General features: G+C 39.9%; 1 protein-coding gene across 7 annotated transcripts in view; it reads left to right on the top strand.

Moving 5' to 3' along the window:
- GPATCH2 (G-patch domain containing 2) overlaps positions 1 to 25,753 on the top strand; it is a 182,107-nt gene that overhangs the window by 88,704 nt on the left and 67,650 nt on the right. For all 7 annotated transcript variants that reach the window (XM_021064103.1, XM_021064101.1, XM_021064099.1 and 4 more), the window contains one exon: positions 19,486 to 19,553. In XM_021064103.1, coding sequence (XP_020919762.1) covers positions 19,486 to 19,553 — 68 coding nt within the window. The remainder of the gene's footprint in view (positions 1 to 19,485; positions 19,554 to 25,753) is intronic.

Raw genomic sequence — 25,753 nt, 5'->3', positions numbered from 1 at the left:
TTTTAAATTGCCGTCTAAGGAGTTCCCGTCGTGGCGCAGTGGTTAACGAATCCGACTAGGAACCATGAGGTTGCGGGTTCGGTCCCTGCCCTTGCTCAGTGGGTTAACGATCCGGCGTTGCCGTGAGCTGTGGTGTAGGTTGCAGACGCGGCTCGGATCCTGCGTTGCTGTGGCTCTGGCGTAGGCTGGTGGCTACAGCTCCGATTCAACCCCTAGCCTGGGAACCTCCATATGCCTCGGGAGCGGCCCAAGAAATAGCAAAAAAAAAAAGACCAAAAAAATAAATAAATAAATTGCCATCTAAGATTTCTGATTTGAGAATTGACTAATGTTTACTTGTGTTTTTATGGCTTCTACATTTTCAGAATGGAAGTGATACAGAAATTTTTTTTTTTAGTGTGAGAAGGCAGTTAACTGCAAGGTCTGTAAGAATCTTTCTGATAGATGTTATGTTGAATTCATTGAAACATTTCCATATGTAATTAAAAGAGCACATTGAGTTTTCCCACTAGTTATATGTTGCATTCCCATTGTTACTTACACAAGATATATGTCTGTATCGATATTCAATAAACAGGGGCTTACTGGAAACATACATACCTAGGATTCTGATTTCTGTGTTTCAGAGCAATTCAGATGTCAGCCATGACTTTTATTTGGGACTTTCCTGTAGACGTCCAGATAAAACACACAGATACTTAAATCAACAAATGAAGGCTGTTTCATCCCGTGTCTACCATGTGCCAGACGTTGTGCGGTCTTTGGGAGAACCATCATGGTTCCCAGTCCCTACGTGCTTATGGTCTAGGGCAAGACTAGATAAGGAAACAGCTAATTAAGGTACAGGGTGATAAATGGCACACGTGCAGTCCTTAGAATATAGAGAGGTTGCTGGGAGCCCAAAGGGTAATCGTTAAGTCAGTGGATACCAGTGCATAATGTTATTCTAGGACATATGTCAAGATACAGTAAAGGGACCCAAAATATTATTTGGCACATAGTGATGGTTTTGAAGTGAGTTGATTAAGATATTAATATGCATCACCAAACTCATTTGTTTTTTTCCTTTGTACTGCTAAACAAAGCTTGACTAGTTAGATGGAGTTAATTCTCTTGAAGAATTATTTACAAAAACTGAGATATGAGTCAGTGGAAAGTGGCTCTTTCTCCTCATAAATATACTGTCTCGCTTAGCACCTTCGATGTCATTGACTAACTGCGGGCGCTGCATGCCCAAGACCGACCTTCCACACCAGCCCTTTCGGCGTTTTCCACCCAAACAGCTGACATTTGGGTGGGCTGCCCTGTGTATTTGCAGAATCAATCAGGGTTTCCAGTTTTGCCTTTTCAGTTTGCATTCCGTCTGACATTTTTATTCAAAAAGAAGTTACCCTTCTGTTGATGCTGCAGAGTTTTATTTTTTTTTTCCCTGCATTTGGTTTCAAGCTTTTCCTATATGTGTACATGACAACTACGTTTTGCATATTGTAAAAGCATCTCTCAGGACATCTCTGCTGGTGTCTTTCCCCTCCTGTCTGTCCTCCTTTCTTCAGTCAGGTCTGGCCCAGTGGTCCTCAGACCTTAGCATGAGAATCACTCACGGGGAGAGTTCCCATGTGGCTCAGCTGGTTAAGAACCCAACAGAGTATCCCTGAGGATGTGGGTTCGATTCCTGGCCTCACTCAGTGGGCTAAGGATCTGGCATTGACACAGCTTGTGGTGTAGGTCGCAGATGCGGCTCGGATCCAGTGTTTCTGTGACTGTGGTTTCGGCCTGCCACTGCAGCTCCTGTTTGACCCCCTAGCCTGGGAACTTCCACATGCTAGAGGTGCAGTGGTTAAAAAAAAAAAAAAAAATCACTAGCAAGGCTTGATAAAACCCAGATGGTGGGGCTCCACCCCCCCCACCAAGGTTCTCATGCTGTAAGTTTGGGGTGAAGCCTGAGAATTTGCATTTCTAACAGATTCCCAGGTGATGCTGATACTGCTGGCCTGGGGGCCGTCCTTGGACAGCCATCGTATGTGTACCAGTGCTCTTCCAAGGGGGCTGCTGGGACTCGCCAGAACTCCTTCAGGGGGTCCACAAGGGCAAAACTGTTTTCATAATAATACTAAGATCTTATTTTTTTACTTCATTTTTTCACGAGTCTATGATGGTGTTTTCCAGAGTCTCTAGCAATGTGTGTGACACTCTTGGGTTTAAAAATGAAGGCAGATTTTTTTTTGTTTGGTTGGTTGCTTTTTATTTCTTTTCACAGCCTGCTGCATATGGAAGTTCTCAGGCTAGGGCTTATGCCACAGCCACAGCAACACCAGATCCAGGCCACACCTGCGACCTACACTGCACCTGCGGCAATGTGGGATCCTTAACCCACAGAGTGAGGCCAGGGATCAGATCGAACCTGCAAACTCAGAGACACTGCCTTGGGTTCTTAACCCGTTGAGCTCAGAGACACTGCATTGGGTTCTTAACCCGTTGAGCCACAACGGGCATCCTGACAGTTTTCATTTCCAACAACAGAAATCCATAAGACAAAGGCCCGTCAGAGCACTCAGTCATTTGTAAGATACAAAGTCTGAGAACTGCTGGCATAAGGAAATGAGCACAATGCCTTGAATTGAAACCACCAGGACACGGCATGTTCTGGCTCCTTTCTCAGCCCAGACCAGTCTTGGCTTGGACACACCAACCTCTGCTCTACTCCGTGGAGACATCTGCCCTGCTTCCAAGCCTCCAAGTGTGCGGTTCTCCCCTCCTTGGCCGGACTGCTCTGCATCCTTCAGGGCTCAGCACAGCTGGGGTTTCCTCTCCCACCACCTTCTCCGTATTTATTCCCGTGGTAGAATTTTCCAGCAATCTGTCGTATTCTGGTTGACTTGTTTTTATTTCCGTGTGTCTCTCCATCCCATCAGTTCAGGGTCCTCAGCCTTGTTCTCCGGGGCATCTCCTCCGCTTCCTTAACCAGGACATATTGGAAGGGCTCTATATTTTCTCGTGGACTAAAGGAACTAGATATTTTGGGACTAAATTACCAGCTCTGCCACTTGTTAAGCAGGTGGTCTTAGGTGGGTTGTTTTCATCTCTCTGAGCCTCGTTCACGAGCTTAAGATAATCATTAGCATCTTGCCAAGTCGTGAGTGTTAGAAATACTGTCTAGGCAGCTTCTGAGAGCCCAGGCCACCTAGAAAGTGTTTGATGAGATCAATAATCGTGGCTACTGTTTACTTAGTACATATCGGTTCGTCACAGAGGACAAAGGCACGATCCCTGCACTTGGGAGTCGGTCACGGTCCAGTGGAGGGTGATGCTTGGCATTCTGATTGTGTAGCCTGTCCCGCCGACTTGGGTCGTAGTGACATCGTATCGGTGTTTCCCAATCTGCCCATGTCAGGTTTGTTTCCAGTTCCGTGGTGCAGTTTCATATCCGCAGCGCTCAGAGTTAATTCCATGGGGCAACTCAAGAATAGTTAGTGGTACCTAGTCTCTTAGCTATGCTGATGCTTAGAAGCTGTGCATGGATAGCTTCCTTCTAGAGCCAGTGTTAAGAGTGTATCCCACTGTTGTCTCGGCGTGTACGCTAATACTCGACAGCCTCCTTTCTGTCCATGAATTCTTTTAATAGTGTGCCACCCAAGAAAGATAATAGAGCAATTTTCTTTCTTTTTCTGGGATTCTTTTTTCTTCAAACTTTTGACCAACTTGAGTGAAAATTTTCTAGGAGTTCATTAAAGATAGTAATGGCATCTTTCATTTTCTGTATTTTAAAAATTGTGAACTCTTCTTTATGCAAAAGACCTAGTGAATTATACTCACTTTTCAATTTATTCTCTGCATACTTCCTACTATAGGTTTTTCTTTTCTGTACTACTTAATTTCATGAAACTGGCATTAGAATGGTTTTAATTATACAGATGGCATCATAGTTTCTAAGACAAACAATCCAGATTGTTGAAAGACTAGAGCATTTAACCTGTTTGTGAATTCTTTTGAGTGTATAGTAAGCTGTTTTATGACTCTCACAAAATGCTAATCAGCTGGAGTGAATAATCTTTATGCTTTTGACCAATTCAACATATGGTTCAGTGTAGACAAATGTCCTAAGTTCTGTTGGTGATAGAACAGTAAATTAGAACCTGCTGGTTTTGAGAAATGTGTATTGTAAGGAGACAAAAAAAACATAAATTTTAACACGAGGCAAATCTGTTACATGATAGAAGAAGGATACAAAGAAATACAGGTATTCAAAGTGGAGAGAGAAATCACTTCTGTTGTGCGTGGATCAAAGAAACCGTGTGTGTGTGTGTGTGTGTGTGTGTGTGTGTGTGTGTGTGTGTTTGAGCTGGGTCATGGGACAAGAACGCATTCTCTTTATTACTTTAATAGCATCAATTTGAATGGTGTGCCAGTTTAAGTTTCTTTTTGGCCCTTAGAATAGGCCAAGAACAGCAAATCAGCTATAAAACATTCAATTTAGAGACCATTATTATAGATAAGATACTTAACTCTATTTTATTTAAACTCATGACCTTTCCACTAATTGAAAAGCATCAGCAAAGCTCTAGCTTATATAGTCACTAATAATGTCTTTGTGGAAACTCCTGAATGAAATTTCTGATTTCGACTGGCCACCTTGTGGTTTTCACTTAATTTGTGAAGCAGCTCTTCTCTATAATTTGGTGTGTTTTGTATAGTAAATATGTATCAGCGTTTCTGATAGGCTCATGAGAAACAGTTGCTCGGTTGTTTCAAATAATTCACTGGAAAGAGTGATTGATGACCCCGATTTTAAACATCTCCCCTTGGACTATTCCTCTGCAGGTGCACGCTCCTTGCTCTCAATTCCCAGCAGCCCTACAAAAACTCCTTATTTTTGCTTACGAATATTGGAATATTTACTGCATCGTCTTACTATTGAGATTGTTGCATTAGACTTTGAGACAATGAATGCAAAGGAGGATAGTTAGGAGACACTGATGTGTGTGTGTCTGTAAGATTATCTCATTTTATTCTTTGAATAGCTCTCTCAAGATGGGAGCAACTTGGATCCGCACGTTATAGATGAGGAAGTTGAAGCAGTCGTAGAGCTGATACGTGGAGGAGTCAGAATATGGACCCTGGCCATCGGGCTCCGGAGCCCCCACTTTTAATCATTATGATCTTCTGCTCCTAAGTACTACTTTATACTGGAGAAAAAGAAAAAACTGATGATATCCATAGATCCTAGTTCATTGCTTTAAACCCGGTGAATGATGCTCTACCCGTTGTGATCACTGCATCAGACAGCGGGAATTACTGATGGGATCCCACAGCACCTTGTTTTCTAATCTTATTATTAAAGTGATGTTTTGGGCACAATTGATTTTGTAACCTGCAGGTTGAAAACCATGATACATGTTATGCGGAATGTTGCTGCACAGTAGTGAAAAAGCTTACCCTGGTAAACTATTTAATGCTTTACTACTTACTTATGGATCACATCTATCCTAGCGTAAGGATAATTCTTCTATTCATGAGTGTATTTCTAGGGTTAATGTCAGTTTGTAAGGTAGTGGGACAAAAATTTAATACTTGGGGGAAAAAATGTAGTTTCCTGATTGATTGCGTCTGATATTTCTCGTGAGTTTCCACTTATTAGTATTGGGTATGGAGACCGGGGTGGGGGGGGTAGGGAGGGTATGGGTGGAGGTGCAGGCGTCAGGGGAAGGGAAACAGATTTGCCAATTACAGTATCAAGTATTTCTTGGGGGCATCTTAGTCTCTCTTAAAAATGCTTGGTCTGGCCTTTCTCCTCCCCCTCCCATCTGCTTCTCTTCAGGATGGCAGTAGGGAGTTTAATGTACCCTCGGGGTCATGGCCATTACCTTTGGTCCAGGCACCATCCTGCTCTCCAAGCACTGCTCTTTGGTCCTTGCTGATCTGCTGTGATCCCAGATGCTAGAGTTCCCTGGTGGCTCAGTGGGTTAAGGATCCCACATTGTCACTGCTGTGGCTCAGGTTACTACTGTGACGCAGGTTCAGTCCGTGCGTGGCCAGGGAACTTCCATAATGCTGTGGGTGTGGCCAAAAAAAAAAACTGTGTAATCATATAGACGCCTCATTCACTGACATAAGTCTGGTTGCATTTGGCAGTTGGAGTTGCCATGCTGGTGCTGCTTGCTGAAGCCCATGCCTTCCAGCCATTTGTGTCTGATTTCCAAGTGTCTGTGCTTCTCTGGGTCCCAAGACTGTGCTCCCCCGCTGGTTCCCTCGTTGGGTTACCTAAATTCCTGGATCAACTGTCTAGCACACTCAGGCCGTGCAGGACCAGTAGCAGCCTCTCAGGCTAGCCACCTAGCACCCTCCTTCCAGAAATGCAGCCTTTCTATTTCTGGGCCAATTTGGACAGAGCACCAACTCAGGTGGGGGCTCTCCTGGAGACCCGCCCCTGAACCAGCTGTGCTGGAGCTAAGCAGATGTTCCTCAGCTCCCCAGGCTTGTCTGGTCGTGCTCCTCATTTTATCCCACGGGAGTGGGGGCAATTAGAACAGAGGTTTCTAACTTACCCGCTTCCTCACTACAGCTTCTGTTCTCCTTTCCATGCTCTATGGGAGCGGGGAGGCAGGAGCCTCAGGGCCCCTGACCATCATAGGCAGAAGGGCTCATCTCTTCACCCTGCGGGGAGAAGAAACTCTACTTGTGTCTCCCAGGCTCTTTTTTGTTTGTTTGTTTGTTTTGCTCTACCAATGGCATGCAGAAGTTCCCAGGCCAGGGATCAAACCTGAGCAACAGAAGGGGTAATGCCAGGTCCTTAACCCACTGAGCCACCAGGGAACTCCTCCCAGGTTCTTGATTATAGGAACCCAGATTAGAATGTATTAGGAACCAGGGGTTAGAATTTACTGAAGATGAAAATGCAGTAATTTCAAGTATGAAAATATTGTCTCCATTTTGGTTTGTTTCTTTTTATTTCTTGATTTGAGGACTCCTTTTCTTAGGGGAGTCTGACAGTTTCATCTAATAGGGATACACTAGCTCAGTTTTTGGAGACTAGAACATTCTGTTTTACAGACTGAACAAAAACCCCCAGATTTCTGAAACTTTATTACCTATCCAACTTTTATTTCGAAGAGACTTCTAGTCCAATCCAACTTTTATTTCCATAAGACTTCTAGTCCATTCGGGCTTATTTCTTCATTTCCTTTCTATAGACTTTTGATCCACACCTCGTATCAGTGTTTAGCCTATAATTTCCCCCCTTCCATCAGCTTAATTTCTTCCCATTTCCAACACTCAGTTTAACTCTCATCTCCATCAAAAAACACGTGCTAAGTCTGTGGCTTTAAGGATCTCTCTTTGTTGAGCTGCTGTTGCAGTTATGGCTAAGTGCATACCGTTGAGCAATTGTTTTATCTCTGTTGGCTTCATGTCTTTTGAATTTGTAACTTCTTAGCTTGCCGGATTTGTATTTTGCAATTCTTTTTTTTTTCTTTTTCTTTTTTTTTTTTTTTTTTTGTCTTTTTGCCATTTCTTGGGCCGCTCCCGCGGCATATGGAGGTTCCCAGGCTAGGGGTCAAATCGGAGCTGTAGCCACCAGCCTACGCCAGAGCCACAGCAACGCAGGATCCAAGCCGCGTCTGCAACCTACACCACAGCTCACGGCAACGCTGGATCGTTAACCCACTGAGCAAGGGCAGGGACCGAACCCGCAACCTCATGGTTCCTAGTCGGATTCGTTAACCACTGCGCCACAACGGGAACTCCCTATTTTGCAATTCTTTAGAGTCTTCTGTAGCACCTATAGAGTGCTAGGCATATAAATAGATGTTCAATATTTCTTCTCTGCTTGTGGATTCCTGGCCCACGGAAGGGCATGTATTTGTATTGTTTTAAAAATAAAGGTAGAATTTAATGGATACAGCTAGCATTATTATTATTAATAATAATTAGGCGTTGGGCTTGGTGGATATAACGTGATGCCCAAATAATGGCGGCTTGAACAAGAGATGGTTTTGTTATTTTTTTCTCTCATGTCATGAGAAGGCATTTGATAGCTTTGTTATCCAGAAAAAGGATGGCAGGGTAGAAACCTTTGATTCTTTTGATTTTTCATGTCTAGTCAAAAAATGGGTGTTGTTGCCTGTATGCCAGGCACCGAGAGGTACAAGGGAGGGCCCAAGGTACGTGCCAGCTGGCAAATGCCATTGAGAGAATTTTCCTGAGAAGCTCCACCCAGTGACTGATACATTCCTTATTGGTCAGACCTTACCTCTCGTGACCATCTGCCCGTCCAGTTGATTTTATGATGCAACTAGAATTAATAAGCCTGATATTTACTCCCATCAGTTTAAAGCTAATTCTAATAAATGTCCCCCAAATATGAGGGTCCGACTGTGTGGATTTTTTTTGCTTGAAATGCATATTGGCCAAAGGATATTAAAAGTTATAGGTTATTATTCATGACTTGTGTAGCCATTTCTCGAGAAAGATTGGATGTCGTATACTAAGGTTGTACTGTTTTCTATCAACTCGTATTTGATTTGTTTTAAATTAATTCATTCCCTCGTATATACCTTAAAGAATATTTTGCATATGCTTGTTCTTGTTATCATTTGCCCTCCCTCTCAAGTCACAGGCAAATCGTTTTGTCTTGTTTTGTTTTTTAAGTTCTAGGTGTGTTTTAGTGCAGTCAGCATTATAATCAGATCTTGAACTGCATTATACAAGATTGCATGGTTGCCTGCATCTTTGCTTATGGCGACCAGCTTGTAGAATATAGTATCTTAAGTATTTTATTTGCTAAATATAAATCCTATTAAGATAGTTTTTAAATGTGAGAACTCTCAGTGTTTTTCTTATAAATTCCCCTCAGTGTACCCTGATATTATTAGACACAATTGTTTAAACATCAAAACCAGGTGTCACTTTTTTTTCTTTTGATGTAAATTAAAATTCCATTCAGCATCACCATCAGCTTAAGGTAGGAAAAAAATAAGCTAGTTGATAAAAACAACTTGAAACTTTAAAAAATATATATATATACAATCCAAAAGGGCATATGCACCACTGGTAATGTTGTGATAAATTATCAAATAATTCAGGTGGAAAGAAAATAATTTTAGCTCCTGAAATGTTGATTGTGTCTTCCAAGTATCAGAATTATTTAAGGCATTTATAACTAAGCACCTGCAAGTTTTCCTTGTCCTGTCTGCTCATATTCTTTTTTTTTTTTTAATTTTGAGAAACAGATTTCATTAAAATACATAAGATATCTTTGGAGAGAATTTCTTTTCGGACTGCCGTGTTCATAGCATTTTTTTCCTTGCAGTTTAGTTGAGATGTGCTTGACACACCGCATTGTGTACGTGTAAGATGTACAGTGTAATGATTTGACTTACACACATCAGGAAATGATTATCGCAGTAAGTTTAGGGAACATCCGTCATTCCTTTGGATACAAAGTTGATAAAATAGAAAAAAAAAAATTTTCCTTGTGATGAGAAATCTTTGGATTTACCCTCTTAACAAGGTTCTCTTCTAATGTACGGCTGTGGTCATTGTATTTATCGTGTCGTCCGCGCCATCCTTTGTATTTATTTGATACGAAAGACGTTTGTACCTCTTGACCCCCTTCATCCCATTCCCCCCCCCTCTGACCACCTTGCCTCTGGCAACCACGAATCTGATTTTCTGCCGTGCATTTGTTTGTTTGTTTGCTCGCTTTGCAAAGCATAGGTGAGTTTACAACGCTGCGTTAGCTCCTGCTACACAGCAGCGTGATTCCCTATTTCTACACATTTCAAAGTGCTCGTCATGCTAAGCTGAGTTTTCATCTGTTACCATAAAAAGATATTATGTAATTATTGCTAGTCTGCTTATATTCTTAATGTACCTTTTTTAATGGGGTTGAATTTGTGTCCCAAAAGCTACCTTAATAATTTTGTATGGTTTCAGTCATGTTTGCTGAACATCATAATTAGCTTCACTGCCATGTTACCCCCTGACCTCTCCTCCAGTCAAGAAAAAAATTTTTTGCATGTACTGAGCTTTTCAGTGGATCATCATTCTCATTAGATACGGGAATTATTAAGTATATTTTTTGTTTCTTAAGTTCTATTCTTTACATACTGGACTTTATGAGCGAAGCTCCAAGGAGGGAACACTTTCTAGCTTCTGCTTTCTGTGTATGTGACTCCTTTTCTTTTCCTTTCTTTCTTGCTTTTTTTCTTTCCTTTTTCTTCCTTTCTTAAGTTTCTGCAGCGCTGCAGGAGCTGGGAGGGGAGGCTTCAAAACACCCATTAAGATTTTTACTTCTTGTTTGAAATTTCTTTAAATAGGTGAGCATTATTTTTAAAAGCATTTTGAATGTCCACAGAGATAAAGGGATTTTTATAAACAAATTCCCCGGCAGGAGCTATGTTACATGCTATATGTTTCAGGCTAATAATAAGGGCTCCCTGTGGGTCAGTGTGTCACATCCCAGTGGTGTCTGGTGAGATGAAGGGTTATCTGATATGTCAGCTGGCTAACCCTGGGAACAGTTTGGAGCAGGCAAGATAATGGGACTGAATTCTGAAATGAGGGTTGAAATATACTGGAATATTGTCACATGTGAGAACAATAACTTTTTTAAAATAAATGTAGTCACCTCTTGACATCATTAGGCATATTTGATAATAATTCTTAATGGGGTATATTTTAAGTGGATAAATTGGGTAGAGGCTGAAGTGAATCACATATAATGGCATGTTTAAATAGATAAATTTAAAAAAATCACTCATTCCATCAGGCACAGGAGATTTTTATTAATAGAAAGCTACTGAGCAAAAATGGAAGTATTTTTTTCTTCCCTATCCCGATTACTAAATTGACATGCCCCAATGCTAGTAAGCGTTCAGCTTCTTAATCACTACTTTAAGTTCTGACTATAAAATTACTTCTACCAAACATGGGTGTAATACCATGGAAGTCTTTAAGATTGTGGTGCTCCACTGTGTTTCCAAGAGAGTATCTTCATAAACCATTATATGAAACGTTACTACCTTCTTTAAAATCACAAATGCTTTAAAAGATTCTTCTTTCCGCCTTTCTTTGTTTTTCTCTGCCAAGTCAGTTTGCCAAACCTAAATAGGCACTTGATTTTGAGAAAAAGTGTGTGTCTGTGTGGTGTGTAAAATGAAGTTCAAGAAAATATTTATCTTTCCATGTACACGTGAGTTGCTTGATGCGAGTTGAATAAGATAATCCGCATTAATACTCTTATGGCTTATAACTTGAATTTTTAGATGTATAGATTTTGAATGGAATCTCAGGGTGTTGCCGTGGGATGAGCTTATGGAGGTTTTTTTACACCATCTCATGCACATTTTGTTTCTTATTTTGGCATTTCCTCTTCTAAAAGGCAAATCTTAATGCACAGTGATTTCGTGTGAATATATGTGGACATTCCTTATGTTCTTGAAGCGCACAGCACTGCAAGCATCATAAATGAGTGATTTAGGAAGCCTTTGGTCAGCCAGCAGAGGCCACTCACAGCTTGCTACTAAAACTGGACAGCAAAGTGAAACTCTTTAATCACTGTTGGCCATCCTCCAGAGCTGGGTAATTTTTAGGTCCTTACCCCCAAAAAAGTATTACCAGGGAGCAGTGTGCAAAAGCAGTTGTCGCTGTATTTGTTTTTTTAATTATATAGTGATCCATCTCTTCTATTAAAGCATTTGGATCATCCATTATTAGTACAGACCGGAAATGAGAATTTGTACACTTAATAATTAGAAGTATCATTATTCTCATAGGCCAGTAAGTCTAAATTCTTCATTATTAATGCCAGTTTATTTTAATGAGGGGAAAAAAAACCTGTTTAAAGTGAAGATTTAAACAATCACAAATGTTTCGTTTTAGAATGAAAATATAAGAACTGCTACTCTAGTCATTTGAAACTGTGCATATGTATGGAAGTGTATTGCCACACCTTCGTCGGCTCAGAATCATCTGCATTTTGAGCGATCTTTTAAAGCGATGCATGTGCTGCTGTTGCTCGAAAATGTGCAAAGATCGCTTTCTAGATCACCCGAAGACTGTCTTCAGCCCCTACCCCAGGTGATGCTGGCACCTGCAAAGGTTAGCGTCTTCTCTTTGACGCATGCCATTCCTGCTAAGAGAGCTAATCCTCAGTGGAAAGGCCAGCCCTGAGCTTCTCTGTGCTTTATGTCCTGTGACTTTTTGGATTCTTTATAAAACCTTTCTGGTTTGATGGTGTAATCTCACATGTACATGGACCTGCTTCCCGAGGGAAAAAATAGTCCAAGTTCTCAGATGTTCCGAGTCCCTTCATGTATTCTCCTCGTGAAATGTCTGCTTGTCTCTAATGCAGCTGTTAGGTTTGTTTTACTCCTTTGGCTCTACTGACTGGTCGTGGAGCCATTTGTTATTCTTGTTAGTCTGTCCGTAACGTGTGCTGACAACCCTGTGTGAGCTGACATGCTCGTGCTTGCCTGTATTTAAAACAGCCCCATAGGGTACCCTGAAGGTACAGCAGAGACCAGAACGTCCTTGGATGGATCTTTCCAGGCTGAAGATTTCCCCAAAGTGTGCTCTAGATTCAGGCCAGCATCTGCTGTGGCAAATCCCCAAACACAGAAAACACGTGTTTTGGTGTGTGGTCTGCTCTGTGTGGTCCCCTGTAGGGGAAGGAGAGTAAATTGTGAAGAGGACAACTTGGGTTCAAGTCTGACTCTGTTCAGTCTCTGTGATCTGGGTGTCAAGTGCCCCCCCCCCTCACTGGGGGTTCAAGAATCATGATGGCCACGCACGTTAGCCACCTCGCCTGTGAAAACCTACCCTATAAGCAGGCAAGACTGATAAAGAATAGCGGTGTCACCGTTCATCACAATAACCTTTCTATTAATTATATTAATGCTTGATATGTCATGGGTAGTTATTGTCACACGTTCTTTGTCAGTTTGTTCATGCTTATATCGTTCCAAGGAGGATGACAGATTCCGTAGTAAGAGTGTAATGGAGCAATATGCTATTTCTTTCTTTAAAACAAACAAACCCCAAACCCTTGAAATTACAGGAGCCCCTTAACACAGGACTTTATCAAGAGAGCAAAAAGATTTAGTTCCACGTAACAATATAACTAAAATCACCCACCTGAATGGGAACCATTTACCACTGTTTAGATAGTAAATTTAAGCATTGTTCTATAGACACAGTAGGTAGCTGCGAAAGATGGGTTGAATTGTTCCAAATAGATCAGCTTGGGGTTTAGAACAAGGAGTAGTCAGCTTCCACACCAGGAGCTGGAGAGAAGGACCACACTGGAAGGCAGGGATGAGAATAGAGAGGGCTTGGCCTGCATTTCTCCTTAGTTTTAACTTTGCTTTCAGTGTCGAGCTGTGGATGGCTCTGGAATGAGAAAACTGACGTGTTGAAAAGCAGCGATTTAGAAGGTTGAATTTGGAGTTCCCGTCGTGGCTCAGTGGTTAACGAATCCGACTAGGAACCATGAGGTTGCGGGTTCGATCCCTGGCCTTGCTCAGTGGGTTAAGGATCCGGCGTGGCCGTGAGCTGTGGTGTAGGTCACAGACGCGGCTTGGATCCCATGTTGCTATGGCTCTTGTGTAGGTCCAATTCGACCCCCAGCCTGGGAACCTCCACATGTCGTGGGAGCGGCCCTAGAAAAGGCAAAAAGACAAAAAAAGAAAGTTGAATTTGGTGCGCTGGTAAGATGCAGGGAGAGAGAAATGGTATATTGCTTCCTTCTTGGAGGCGATTTTTTTTTCCCCCTTATTCCTCTTAAATCAGACAACTACTTCGTTTTCCCCTTTATCTTATAAATACTGTCCATTTAGGCTACCTGTATTGCTGCTTTTTTGTATTTGCATGAAAAGTAATTCTAAAGTATTTTTTACTTTTTTGTACGTTGTCTTAAAAGTAATTCTAATATTGTTTCTCTTAAATGTTTTCCATCCCTAAATAGATTGTGTCTTTTGTGAATTGTGACCATTCTGTAATATTACGTATGAGAATAGATGACATAAGGAAATATTTTATGCATTCCCCCCAGCTATCCGGTAGCAAATTTTTAGATCACTGTTAAAAACACATGTGCCCAGGAGTTCCCGTTGTGGCTCAACAGAAACGAATCTGAGTGGCATCCATGAGGACACAGGTTCGATCCCTGGCCTTGCTCAGCGGGTTAAGGATCTGGCATTGCTGTGAACTGTGGCTTAGGTCACAGATGCCACTCAGATCCCGCATGGGCATGGCTGCAGTGTTGGCCAGATTTGACTCCTAGCCTGGGAACTTCCACATGCAGGAGGTCCTCAAAAGAGAAAAAAACAAAACAAAAACATGAGCCCTCATTTGAAATACTTTTTGGAGAATCAATGTTCTTCTCTATGTGATTAAAAGATAAGCATTCACACATTCATTTTAACAGCTATTAATGAAATCAGCTACCACAAAACATTGAGAATATCATTTTCTTGGGCTTATGTTTTACATGGAGGTGAGTGTATAGACTAGCAAAAGTCTCCTTCCAGCTCTTTGCTTTCCCCTCTTCTTATGCCCAGGGGTCTAAAGTCCTATTTTTAAGCCTTTTGTTGTTGTTGTTGAGTTGTTTTCCTTAATATCCGTCACATATATTTGACTGACACATTCATTGAATGTACCAGGGGGCCATCGTGCAGAGCCTGCTCAACTTTAAAGGCTTGTTTCTTTCTTCAGAGAAGTTGAGTCAAATTAATAACAGTCCTTAGAGAAGCAGGAAACCTCTGGGTCTTGACAAACTGGCAGGAGGCTCAGGCAAGGTCTCCCTCTAGCCTGGAGGCCCGGCCCGTTTGACTGACCAGTCCTCACAAAACTGAAAGACCTTCTTTTGAATGGCAGCCTGCCACCATACGTGCTTGTCAGAGCAGGCACTGAAGCAGAACAGCATTTGGAAAGCAAATGGAGTAATAATCGTAAATGAGAGCAGTGTTGGGAGAGTAGCGATACTAGAGTCAGGAGAGAAAGGATCATGATTTCAGAGTTCCCTGGCGGCTCAGTGGGTTAAGGACCCAGCACTGTCACTGCTGTGGCTCTGGTTACTGCTGTGGTCTAGGTTTGATCCCGGGCCGGGAACTTGGCGCATACCAAAAAACAAAAAAAACAAAAAAAACAAAACAAAGCGAAAGGGTGATGATTTCTTTTACTTGTTTGGAGACTCTGCATCATGAATTTACAAACGGAATCTTATTCATTGAGAATATAAGTAGGATATAATGAACAAACTCATTATTTGTCTCATAAGCCCATTGTGTCTTGGATAAGTTGTCTGATTTCGGAAGTAGTTCCTTCAACCATCTAATTGTAGAATGGGATGAGATGCAGTGGGTTTGGTAATAATAACAAAATAAAAATGAGGTATGAAACCAACTCTTTGTCTTTTAAGGAAAGTCATGAAATCGAGTGTTAGTAAATTAGTGACAAAAAGAAGAAATTTATTTTAATGTGTCTAATAAAGTTGAGAAAATAGATATTTTGTCATTGAAATCATTTGGCCAAATTTCCCTTGCGTTGGTGCTTTTATTGGCCTTATGAATTTTGATGATCATACTAGTACAGCTGGTATTAAATTTTATCTCTTGCTGCCGCATCCCTGTTTTCTAAGGTTGATAACTTGATTGCAAATAATAACAACTACTATTTAGTAAACAATAGTAAAAACTGGGGCCCATGTGATCTTTTAACACTTAGTTTATTACACAGTCTAATAAGGCCATAAATTGACATCAATGCCGTGTTTTCCAGAGACCCTCCATTGCTACCTAACTTTGTTACTTTTTGAAATTTAATCATTTGTGTAATAAACCAAGGAAATGAAGAGAAAGATGCCAGCTTTATTTAGAATTGTAAATATAGGCTATAATACTGTTTAACAAATGAATCATAAAAATCCAGAGCACACGGTATGATGTTTAGGGTGGTTATCAGTAAATATTGGCTAATTATTTAAAGGACTGTCTCCAGAGTTTTAACATAACAAGAATTGGATTGTGGAGATACTGTTTCTCAGGAAAAATATAATACCTGTTTTCCTGTGTAAGCTTCTGAGATGAAAATCTACTTTTCTAACAAACTTTACTGTGTGGATATCTTACTGGCTATTTAAAGAGTCATGATTTTTTTTTTTTTTTTAATTTGTGATTTCTTTCTAAGACATTTCTGGAATAAACAGAAAGCATAGTTTTTTGGAGAATAAAATAATCACCATACTTAATTATTGACTAGAAATGAATACTTTGGCCGAATGTCTTAAATTGTGTCATTTTATTTTTAGGAAGATTAACCCTGAATTATAAATTTTTTTTTTTTTTTTTTTGTCTTTTGTTGTTGTTGTTGTTGTTGTTGTTGTTGTTGCTATTTCTTGGGCCGCTCCCGCGGCATATGGAGGTTCCCAGACTAGGGGTCGAATCGGAGCTGTAGCTACCGGCCTACGCCAGAGCCACAGCAACGCGGGATCCGAGCCGCGTCTGCAACCTACACCACAGCTCACGGCAACGCCGGATCGTTAACCCACTGAGCAAGGGCAGGGACCGAACCCGCAACCTCATGGTTCCTAGTCGGATTCGTTAACCACTGCGCCACGACGGGAACTCCCTGAATTATAAATTTTAAGAGGAGTTCTATAAGAATGTTTCTTGACAGTTTATAATACGTTGAAGTGTCTACTAATAATCAGTCACATTAAACACGTTTTCCAGTTTAAAATACACTGAAACTCCAGTATAGCCCTGACTTTCACCGGTTGGATTCTGTACTAAGAGCTTATTCTCAGATTTTGGGTCAGTGACGTCTAGTCCCTAAAGAAGCAAGAGGTTTCCATGACAAGGACGTTTTACTCGTGAAGCAGGCCTGTGCCGTGGACCCTAAGGAGATCCTCATGCGTGTGGGTCTCAGCGGTTTTTTATTTCATTTTTTAAAAAAATTCTAAACTATGTCTATTTGCACATCTTTAAAAGTAAAACGAAAATTGACCCAAAATAATAGTCAAGGATATTCATCTCTTTTTTTAAAAAAAGGACCATGTGCTAGGTGAATACATAGAGTCATTTACATGTCTACATTTGATATTATAAATCTTTTGTGAGTTATTTGCAGCAATTGAATTGAGCTTATGGTTTATATATATATGATTTCTGAGAAATACATAGTATGATTATTTCTGACTAGATTGAAAGCTTACATTTGTATTGTGGTATAAATTAGTTATAAATTCTGTTTTATTGTATTCAGTTGCATCGTCTTCATCAAGCAATTTGTCACATGGGTGTATGTGAAATTTCTTCATTTATTAAATTTCAGATTATGTATTTCAAGCCAGAGCAAGCCTTAAACATTTTTTTCTCCATAAGTATAGCTTCAGGTAAACAAGCAATTTTAGCCCTGAAAATAGCTTCTGCTTCTGTCAACACGTTGTTTATTCTTTCTCTGAGATAAAAAGTTCACTTTTCTGATATTTGTACCAAGATAAAGTCAGTAAACAAGATTAATATAGTGTGGAAAAGGTTGTCAGCAGCCCTGGCAAAGGAAATAAGTTGCCTGTACATAGAACATACTGTAAACTGAATAAAAGTGTCAGGTCCACCATGAGATAATGTGATCATGAACCTCTAACAAAGCGTGACATAGGCACAGTCGGCTTTTCTCACAGCCGCAGTGTGGAAAATGGATTACTGTATTCCAGGGGTACCCTCTGGAATAGCATGGAGACCTCATTTGGGGATGAATGCAGGATGTAGTTCTGGAGTTGAGCCACATGTTTACCTGTGGTGCTCCGACCCTAGGCTTATTAATGTCATCATCTCTGCATGTTTGCAATATTTGCATTTCTTGGAAATTCACTGTGTGCAGGCATCCTTGTTACCCAAGCGATCCAAGATGAAACACCTTTTTTGAAAATGTTCATTTCTTTTCAGGGGCTTTTTTTTTTTTTTTTTGCCTCATCATGCCTTTTTGGGTTCTCGATGTCAAGTGGCATTTCTCTAATTATAGGGGGATTTTTTTTTTTTTTTAATATGACAGAGCATAACTTAAAGCCTTTTGCCATTAGTTTATGTCTTGTCCGTTGGGAGGGTGGATTCATTCTTGCATGATGCTGTGTTTTTATTTCTACTGAGAACCCTCCATAAGATAGGAAAGTTGTGAAGTTTTCTTTCAGAATGGGAATAGCTTACAATATCAAAAAAAAAAATTGAACCATTATTTCTTTATCAGGTTTTTACTTTTTATTTGGAAATAAAGGAAATAATGTTTTTCTCTGAAGTGAAATTACACAGATAATTCTTAACTTTACAGAAAACCCTATTAAAAAAGGACCACTCACTACTTCCTTGACTTAAGTTTTTTATGCATTGTTTTTTGCTTTTTCCATTTTTTCTTTTTATGGCCGCCCCTGTGGCATATGGAAGTTCCCAGGCCCAGGGTGGAATCGGAGCTGCAGCTGCAGGCCTACACCACAGCCATGGCAACACTGGATCCAAGCCGCATCTTCAGCCTATACCATAGCTTGCAGCAACACCAGGTCCTTAACCTACTGAGCGAGAGCAGCGATCGAACCTCATCCTCACAGACACTGCGATGGGTTCTCAACCCACTGAGCCATAACAGGAACTCTGAGCATTGTTTTTTTGAAGTTCGGTTGATTTACAGTGCTGTGTTAGTTTCAGGTGTACAGCAAAGTGATTCAGTTATACATACATATATATGTATATCCATTTTTTCATTTTTTTTTCCATTATAGGTTATTACAAGATAATGAATATTGTTCCCTGTGCTATACTGGGTCATTGTTGCTCATCTATTTTATATATAGTAGTGTGTATATGTTAAACCCAAACTCCCAATTTGTGTGCATTTTTTATTATTTTTTTAATGGTTGCACCTGTGGCATATGGCGGTTTCCTGAGCAGGGACTGAATTTTAGCTGCAGCTGTGACCTGTGCTGCAGCCGTGGAAACACTGGATCCTTTATTCAACCCACTGCACCACAGCAGGAACTCCTTCCATGTGTATGCATTTAAATTGTGTGCATTATAATACATGTTATTTACATTTAGGAATTAACTGTAAATATGTTGGTTGTAAAGAAATATCTTCTCAACATGAATCTAATTAACTAAACCTTTTTTTAACATATAATTAAGTATATTTACAGTTGTACTGTATTTGGGCATGAGAGCCAGTCGACTAATTTTTTAAAAAGATTCGTTTTCTATTAGAAAGGTATTTTTAAATAGTTTAAAATTTTGAGCAGAGGAACTCCACTAGACTAAAAGAAGGAATGCACTCTTTACAGGAATTAACTTATTCTGTTGGCTCGTGCAGTTGCGTTAGATTTCGAGAATTAATGTTATATTCTCCATTTCAGAGCGGGTGTCCTCAAATGAAAACATCGCTCTTATTCACTGTCTTCGTACAAACACAACTGTGACCTCTTTTTGGTTTGAAATCTCTTTTCAGGTGACCACTCCCGGCCCAGTCAGTAACAAGAGAATGGTTCACTTTTCCCCAGATTCTCATCCCCACGAGTGAGTATGCACTGTGCAGTCTCGCTGGGCTCTTCTGCATCTTTCTTTGGGGAAATTGGTAGCTGTTGCTGGTACAGGTGCTTTAGTTTATATCCGTCTTTAAAAAAAGAGCAAACATCATACACCAATGGCATTACTACAAGAACGGTTTAAACGAAACCCGTGGCAGAAATTTAAAGAAATATTTTCAAATACAGTCATTCTTTTATTGTACTTGTGATAGAATTTGAAAGTCACGTGTTAGTGGAATATATTATCTTGAAGCATTTAAATGTTCATTCGTTAAGTAGCATCAAGCGCTCCTTCTCCTCATCCATCGTCACTTCTTTCCTTTCTAAAGGACTGACATGAAGTGACTGTTTTTCTCATTCATTCTCTACCTTCTGCTCCTGCCCAGCGTGAGCGGTAAAGGGACCAGAATGTATCTTCATTGAGCAATAAAAGAGGAAGAGACTAATTTACTAGATACTTCCAAAAAATCAAAGCTTTGGCTTTATTGAGTGATTGGGTGAATTTCTAGGTGCTCATTCTATTTCTAAATATGTCTTTGTTGGAAAACCTTAAATAAAGTATGTATTTTGGCTCATTACCAGAAGTCTCCTATGAAGATGGTCGAACTTGAGAAAGACCAAAGACCATTAAAGTATGGAATGATCTGAATTAGTTAGGGAATGCATTTTTTTCCGGAAAACAATCGTATTAGTACTCATTAGATCTTATTTTTTAATTCTACTTTTAAATAAATATAAACAAATTATTGTTTTGGCAGTAACTTACAAATATTATTAATATAATTAATATGAATAAAATATTATTTATATAGATTTATTTTTATAATTTATCTTCCCTTTTAATAGTTTATCTGATATTCACTTTTTTATTATCCCAGAAGACCTTCTGTCTTTTTTCCCTCAAACATAAATAGAAGAATGGATAAAGCATTTATTATCTCAGAATGACAACCAAAAAATTGTATATGTTTTCATCTTAATTTTCTGTTCTAAAACAAACACTCAAGAAAGTAGATTTTAGTGCTGTTTTTAAACCAACTTTTGGTAAAGATTATAAATGCTCTGAGAGCACACAAGTGCCCCGACTCGTTATCAGCATTGTATTCCTGTGTCAGCTCATTGCCTGGCAGACAGTAAATAGTTTTTGAGGGAGTGCGGACAGGAAAGTCCGTATTTAAAATAGGACAAATTCGATAATGTCGGTTGAGTCCTGCTTCTCATTGTAGTGTCCCTACCTCCCTTCCACACCCATCTCCCCAGTGGTTCTCGGTGGATTAAACAAGAGTCTTGGGGGCGGGGGTGGAAGTTGGATGCCACTATTTTAGCGTTTCCCAAGCCATCCAGCGTGTTCGATTACCAATCTCTCAATACTCATTTAGTCATGCCACCAGGTCCCCTTTTTCAGTGTCTCATTCTGACCTCCTTTTTTCCACATCAGTTTGTTCTTCTTTTTCTTGTTCCTTGTGTTATAAGGTGAGGTTGTTTGGATCTTTTGTTTTTATTTATTTATTTTTTTGATGGAGGGTGTTGTCAGGATAAACTTCCCTCTAGAACTCTTGTTTACTGCCTCGCTTATGTTTTGCTATGTTGTGTTGCCATTTTCATTCCTCTCAAGATATTTTTTGATTCCCCTTTTGATTTCTTCTTTGACCCACTGGTTGTTCAGGGTCATTTTTTAAATTCCCACCTATTTGTGAATTTTCCACTTTTTTCTTGTTTTTTGTTTGTTTGTTTTTGTTTTTCTTGTTTCCATCCATTGTGGTTGGAAAAGATACTTGCTTTGATTTGTCTTCTTAAAATATTTAAGACTTCTGTTGTCACCTAACATAGTATATATCCTAGAAAATGTTTCTTGCGTGCTTGAAAAGAATGTGTATTCTGCTGCTGTTGAATGGACTGTTCGGTATATGTCTTTTAGGTTCATCTGGCTTAACATGTAGTTTAAGTCTAATGTTTCTCTATTGGTTTTCTATCTGGTTGATCTATTATTACCCACACATTATTCAAAGTGGGGGTATTGCTATTTCTCCTTTCAGATCTGTTAGCATTTGCTTTGTATATGTAGCTGCTCCAGTGTTGGGTGCACAGGTTTTTACAACTGTTATATCCTCTTGATGAATTGATCCCCTTATCATTATATTTATGGCCTTCTTTGTCTCTTGTTAGTTTTTGGCCTAAAATCTAATTTGTCTAGGAGTTCCCGTTGTGGCTCAGTGGTTAACGAATCTGACTAGGAACCACAAGGTTGCGGGTTTGATCCCTGGCCTTGCTCAGTGGGTTAAGGATCCGGTGTTGTCGTGAGCTGTGATGTAGGTGGCAGACGTGGCTCGGATCCTGCATTGCTATGGCTCTGGCGTAGGCCGGTGGCTACAGCTCTGATTAGACCCCTAGCCTGGGAACCTCCATATGCTGTGGGAGCAGCTCTAGAAAAGGCAAAAAGACAAAAAAAAAATCTCTTTTGTCTGATATAAGTATAGCTACCTCTAATTTCTTTTGATTTACATTTGCATGGACTTCAGTTTCTGTCTATGTGTATTCACTGAAAGGTGAAGTCAGTCATTTATAGGTAGTATATACACTTGGGTCTCATTTTGTTATCTATTCAACATCTTTTAATTGGAGCGTTTAGTTCATTTACATTTAAAGTAATAATTGATTGGTATGGACTTACCACTTAGTAATTGTTTTTATGTTGTGTATCCATTACAAATTTTATTTATAGTTCATTTTAATACTTTTGTCTTTTATCTGTTATACTAGAGTTACATAAGTAATTTTCTCAACACTGTTATAATATCAAAATATTCTGAATTTACATCTTTACCTTCACTGGTGAGTTTCATACTTTCATAGGTTTTCTTGCTACTTTTTGGTGTCCTGTGATTCAGCTTGAAGAACTTCCTTTAGAATTTCTTATAATGCTGGACTTGTATAAAGCTGTTGTTTGGAACACTCTTATCTTTTTTCAATTCTGGAGGACGCCTTTGCTGGATAAGGTCATCTCGGCAGTTTTGTATCTTTTGGAACTTTGAATATATCGTTCCACTTCATTTTGGCCTACACACTTCTGCTGAAAAATTTGCTGACAGTCTTATCAGGGGCGGGGGGGTGGGGTGCTCACTTGTATATAAGTAACAAATTGCTTTTCTTTTGTTGCTTCTAATATTCTCTCCATGTCTCTAACTTTAAATGATTTAATTATCATATTTCTCAGTGTGGGACTCTTTAAATTCATCTTATTTGATACTCTGGTCTTTGTAGGTCTAAATGTCTGTTTCTTTACCCAGATTAGGGAAGTTTTCAGCCCCTATTTATTCAGATAAGCTCCCTGCCCCTTTTTCTCTTGCTTCTCCTTCTGGGATATAAAGCTTATAATTTGTCCACTTGATGGTGTCCCAAAGTCCCTTAAGCTATTTTCATTCTTCACTCTTTTTTTCTTTTTGTTCCTGTGATTGGATGAATGCCATTGATTTTTTTTTTTTTTTTTTTTTTAGTTCACTAATCCTTTCTTTCACTAGATCTAGTTTGCTTTTGATTTTCAGTCCAGTTATTGTATTCTCTAGCTCCATGATTTCTGCTTGGTATTTTTTAATAGTTATCATCTCTGTTGAAATTCTCGCACTGTTCATACATTGCTCTGCTGACCTTGGTGAGGATCTCTTAAACCATTACTTTGAACTTTCTTTTGGGTAAATCACATTTCTGTTTCATGAAGATGAGTTTCTAAAGCTGGATCTTGTTCTTTTGTTTGGAACACATTCCCGCTTCTGCATTTACCTTGGACTCTGATGTTGGTTTCTGCCCCTCTTTCAGTCTTGACAGACTGGTCTCATGTAGGAGATGAACTCTGTCAGTCAGCTCTTGGTTGTCTCTCAAACCTTTGTGATTATCCAAGCCACCATCTTTATTCTTGGTGGCTCCTGGTAGGGGAGGGTGCGCCAAGATCAGAAGCCAGACTCCCTCTGTTGGCAGTGGGGAAAGTATATAGTTAAGCCCCTTCAGAGAGAAACAAGGATGCGTGTTGGCCCTCGTTTCAGTCCATCTGCACTGAGCTTGGGTGTATTGCCATGGCAGGGGATTGGGAGAGGGAGGAGGATATTGCTTCTTTGCCTGTTTAAAAACTGCTTCTTTGTTTGCTCTAGTCCTGTGGGACTAGTGAATGCAAGTTCCACTGGCTGGCAGAACCAGGAGATCCAGGGGCCTCTCTCTCAGGTGGCAGCTGCAAAAGTTGGGGCACCAGACATGTTTACAAACTTCTTCCAGAGAGGTGCTGGCAGCCTGGTTTTATTGCTGTAGCCAGCAGAACTGAGAAGGCAGGGCGTGTGCCCACCAACCCCCTGGACTCTGAGGAGTCTCACAGCCAGTCCTGAGCTGCATGCTAGATTAGACTCCAGAACCACAGACAGCAGCTTGTAAAGTATGCTGGTCAAGACCCTTCCAGGAAAAGACAGGGAGATGGACATTGTTGCGTGTTCCCTCTGGGCTGACCCTTGCCGGATACCACAGCGAGTGCCCACGAGCGTGAAGAACTGCTTTTTGGCTGTAGTCCTTTGAGACTCAGAACTAGGTGCTTTGGGGGCCCAACCTTAGGAACAGTGTTCAAATTACCTCTCTTCCACTTTAGAAAAAAAAAAGATACACATTCAATTGTAATCTCGTTTTGGTGCATTGCCCTGTAAAAGCCTCTTGAGTTCCAGGTGGGAGGTCATTCCAAGCATTATGCTGATATCGATGTTGACAAATTAAGTAACTAAGTCACAAAGCTTTTTTTCCTAATTCTTAAGGTCTAATTGTTATGTTCAGCAGTTGGTAGATTATTGGAAATAGCCCTTGATTTTGAAATCACTGTGTGATTTTGGGGGACATCAATCTCTGAAGGCATTCAATAATCAAATGGCAGTTCTAACCAGCTTCCTCCTGTTTCCATTTACCAATCTGTGTGAACAAAGTTTCTGCGCAATCAATTTGTTAAAAATAAAAGGTGGGACTAGAACTGATGCTAAAGGTAATATTTATCAACTAAGCTGGGGGAAAGGCTTATTCCTGATGGCTTTCTAATGAAATTTTATTTTTAAGTCGCATTTTATCAAAATACATTTACATTGGCTTAGTTGAGTCATGATAACTGTTTCAGATCTTGGGTCACTGATGGTTATCAACTAACAGCAGTTATCATTAGCATTGACTAACTTAGAACCTTTTCAAAATAATTTTTAATTCAGTTTTATAGTCACACATCGTTAAGAAAATGTGTGTGTGTAGGTATGCACACCCATTTTTGTTGCAGAAGACTATGATAGGGGTTACTAATAAAAGGCTTTCAAAAATAAAATTATATTACATTAGGATAAACTTTTGGGAGGGAGTGAATTGGAAGCTTCAAGGGATTCATGAAGAAAAGCAAACCATGTAAAAATGTCAACTTTTGAAGTCATGCTTGTCCTGCTCTATATTTTTAATGGATTGATGGTTAATATCGAATTACAACGATATTTAGATTCCACTGTATATATCTAAGAGTGGTGCAGTTATTTTAAAATACCTATATATATAATTAATAAAAACACGAATGCTTTGCAGATATTTAAATTATGATGAAAATTTTAGATGTCTACATAAAAACATGCAAAGAAAGGATATTTTCAGGCAACATATGCTCAAAAATGGTTGAAGACAACCCCTGTGTAGACTCTTGTCAGGAAAAATTACCACAATATGGTACAAAAAATAGGTTAAACTGCTGTTTAAACTTCCTTTAAGGGACCTTTGGGTTTTTTGCCCCCGAATTCCCACCAGTAATTCTCAATACCTCTGTATTCTCTCTCTAGGTTTTTATTTCTCCTTGATTAGAGTATTTGTGACATTATTCTCTAGACTGTTGTTATTATATGCATACATTAGTTCTGTAATGAATGATGCATTTGCCAAGGATAGAGGCCTTTTCTTGTTTTCAAATTTCTTAAATTACACCACACAGTGCACCCTTGAAGTCCTGGGCTCTGGGGTCAGGGTTGTCAGGTTCCACTGCTGGTAGTGTTGGGAAGACACCCCCCCCCCGCCCCCGCCCCCAGCAATGCTTGCACAGGAGTGTAGGGAAGCACAGATTAACTGTGGTTCTGTCAACTCCTTGCTGCAGTTTTTTACCCCAGGGCTGTAGTAATGAACTGTAAGAAGGGCTAGACATAGTCA

Source organism: Sus scrofa, chromosome 10 (assembly GCF_000003025.6).
Source record: "Sus scrofa isolate TJ Tabasco breed Duroc chromosome 10, Sscrofa11.1, whole genome shotgun sequence".
NCBI lineage: Eukaryota > Metazoa > Chordata > Mammalia > Artiodactyla > Suidae > Sus > Sus scrofa.
Note: the sequence above shows the minus strand (reverse complement) of the source record. Positions and strands in the feature narration are given on the sequence as shown.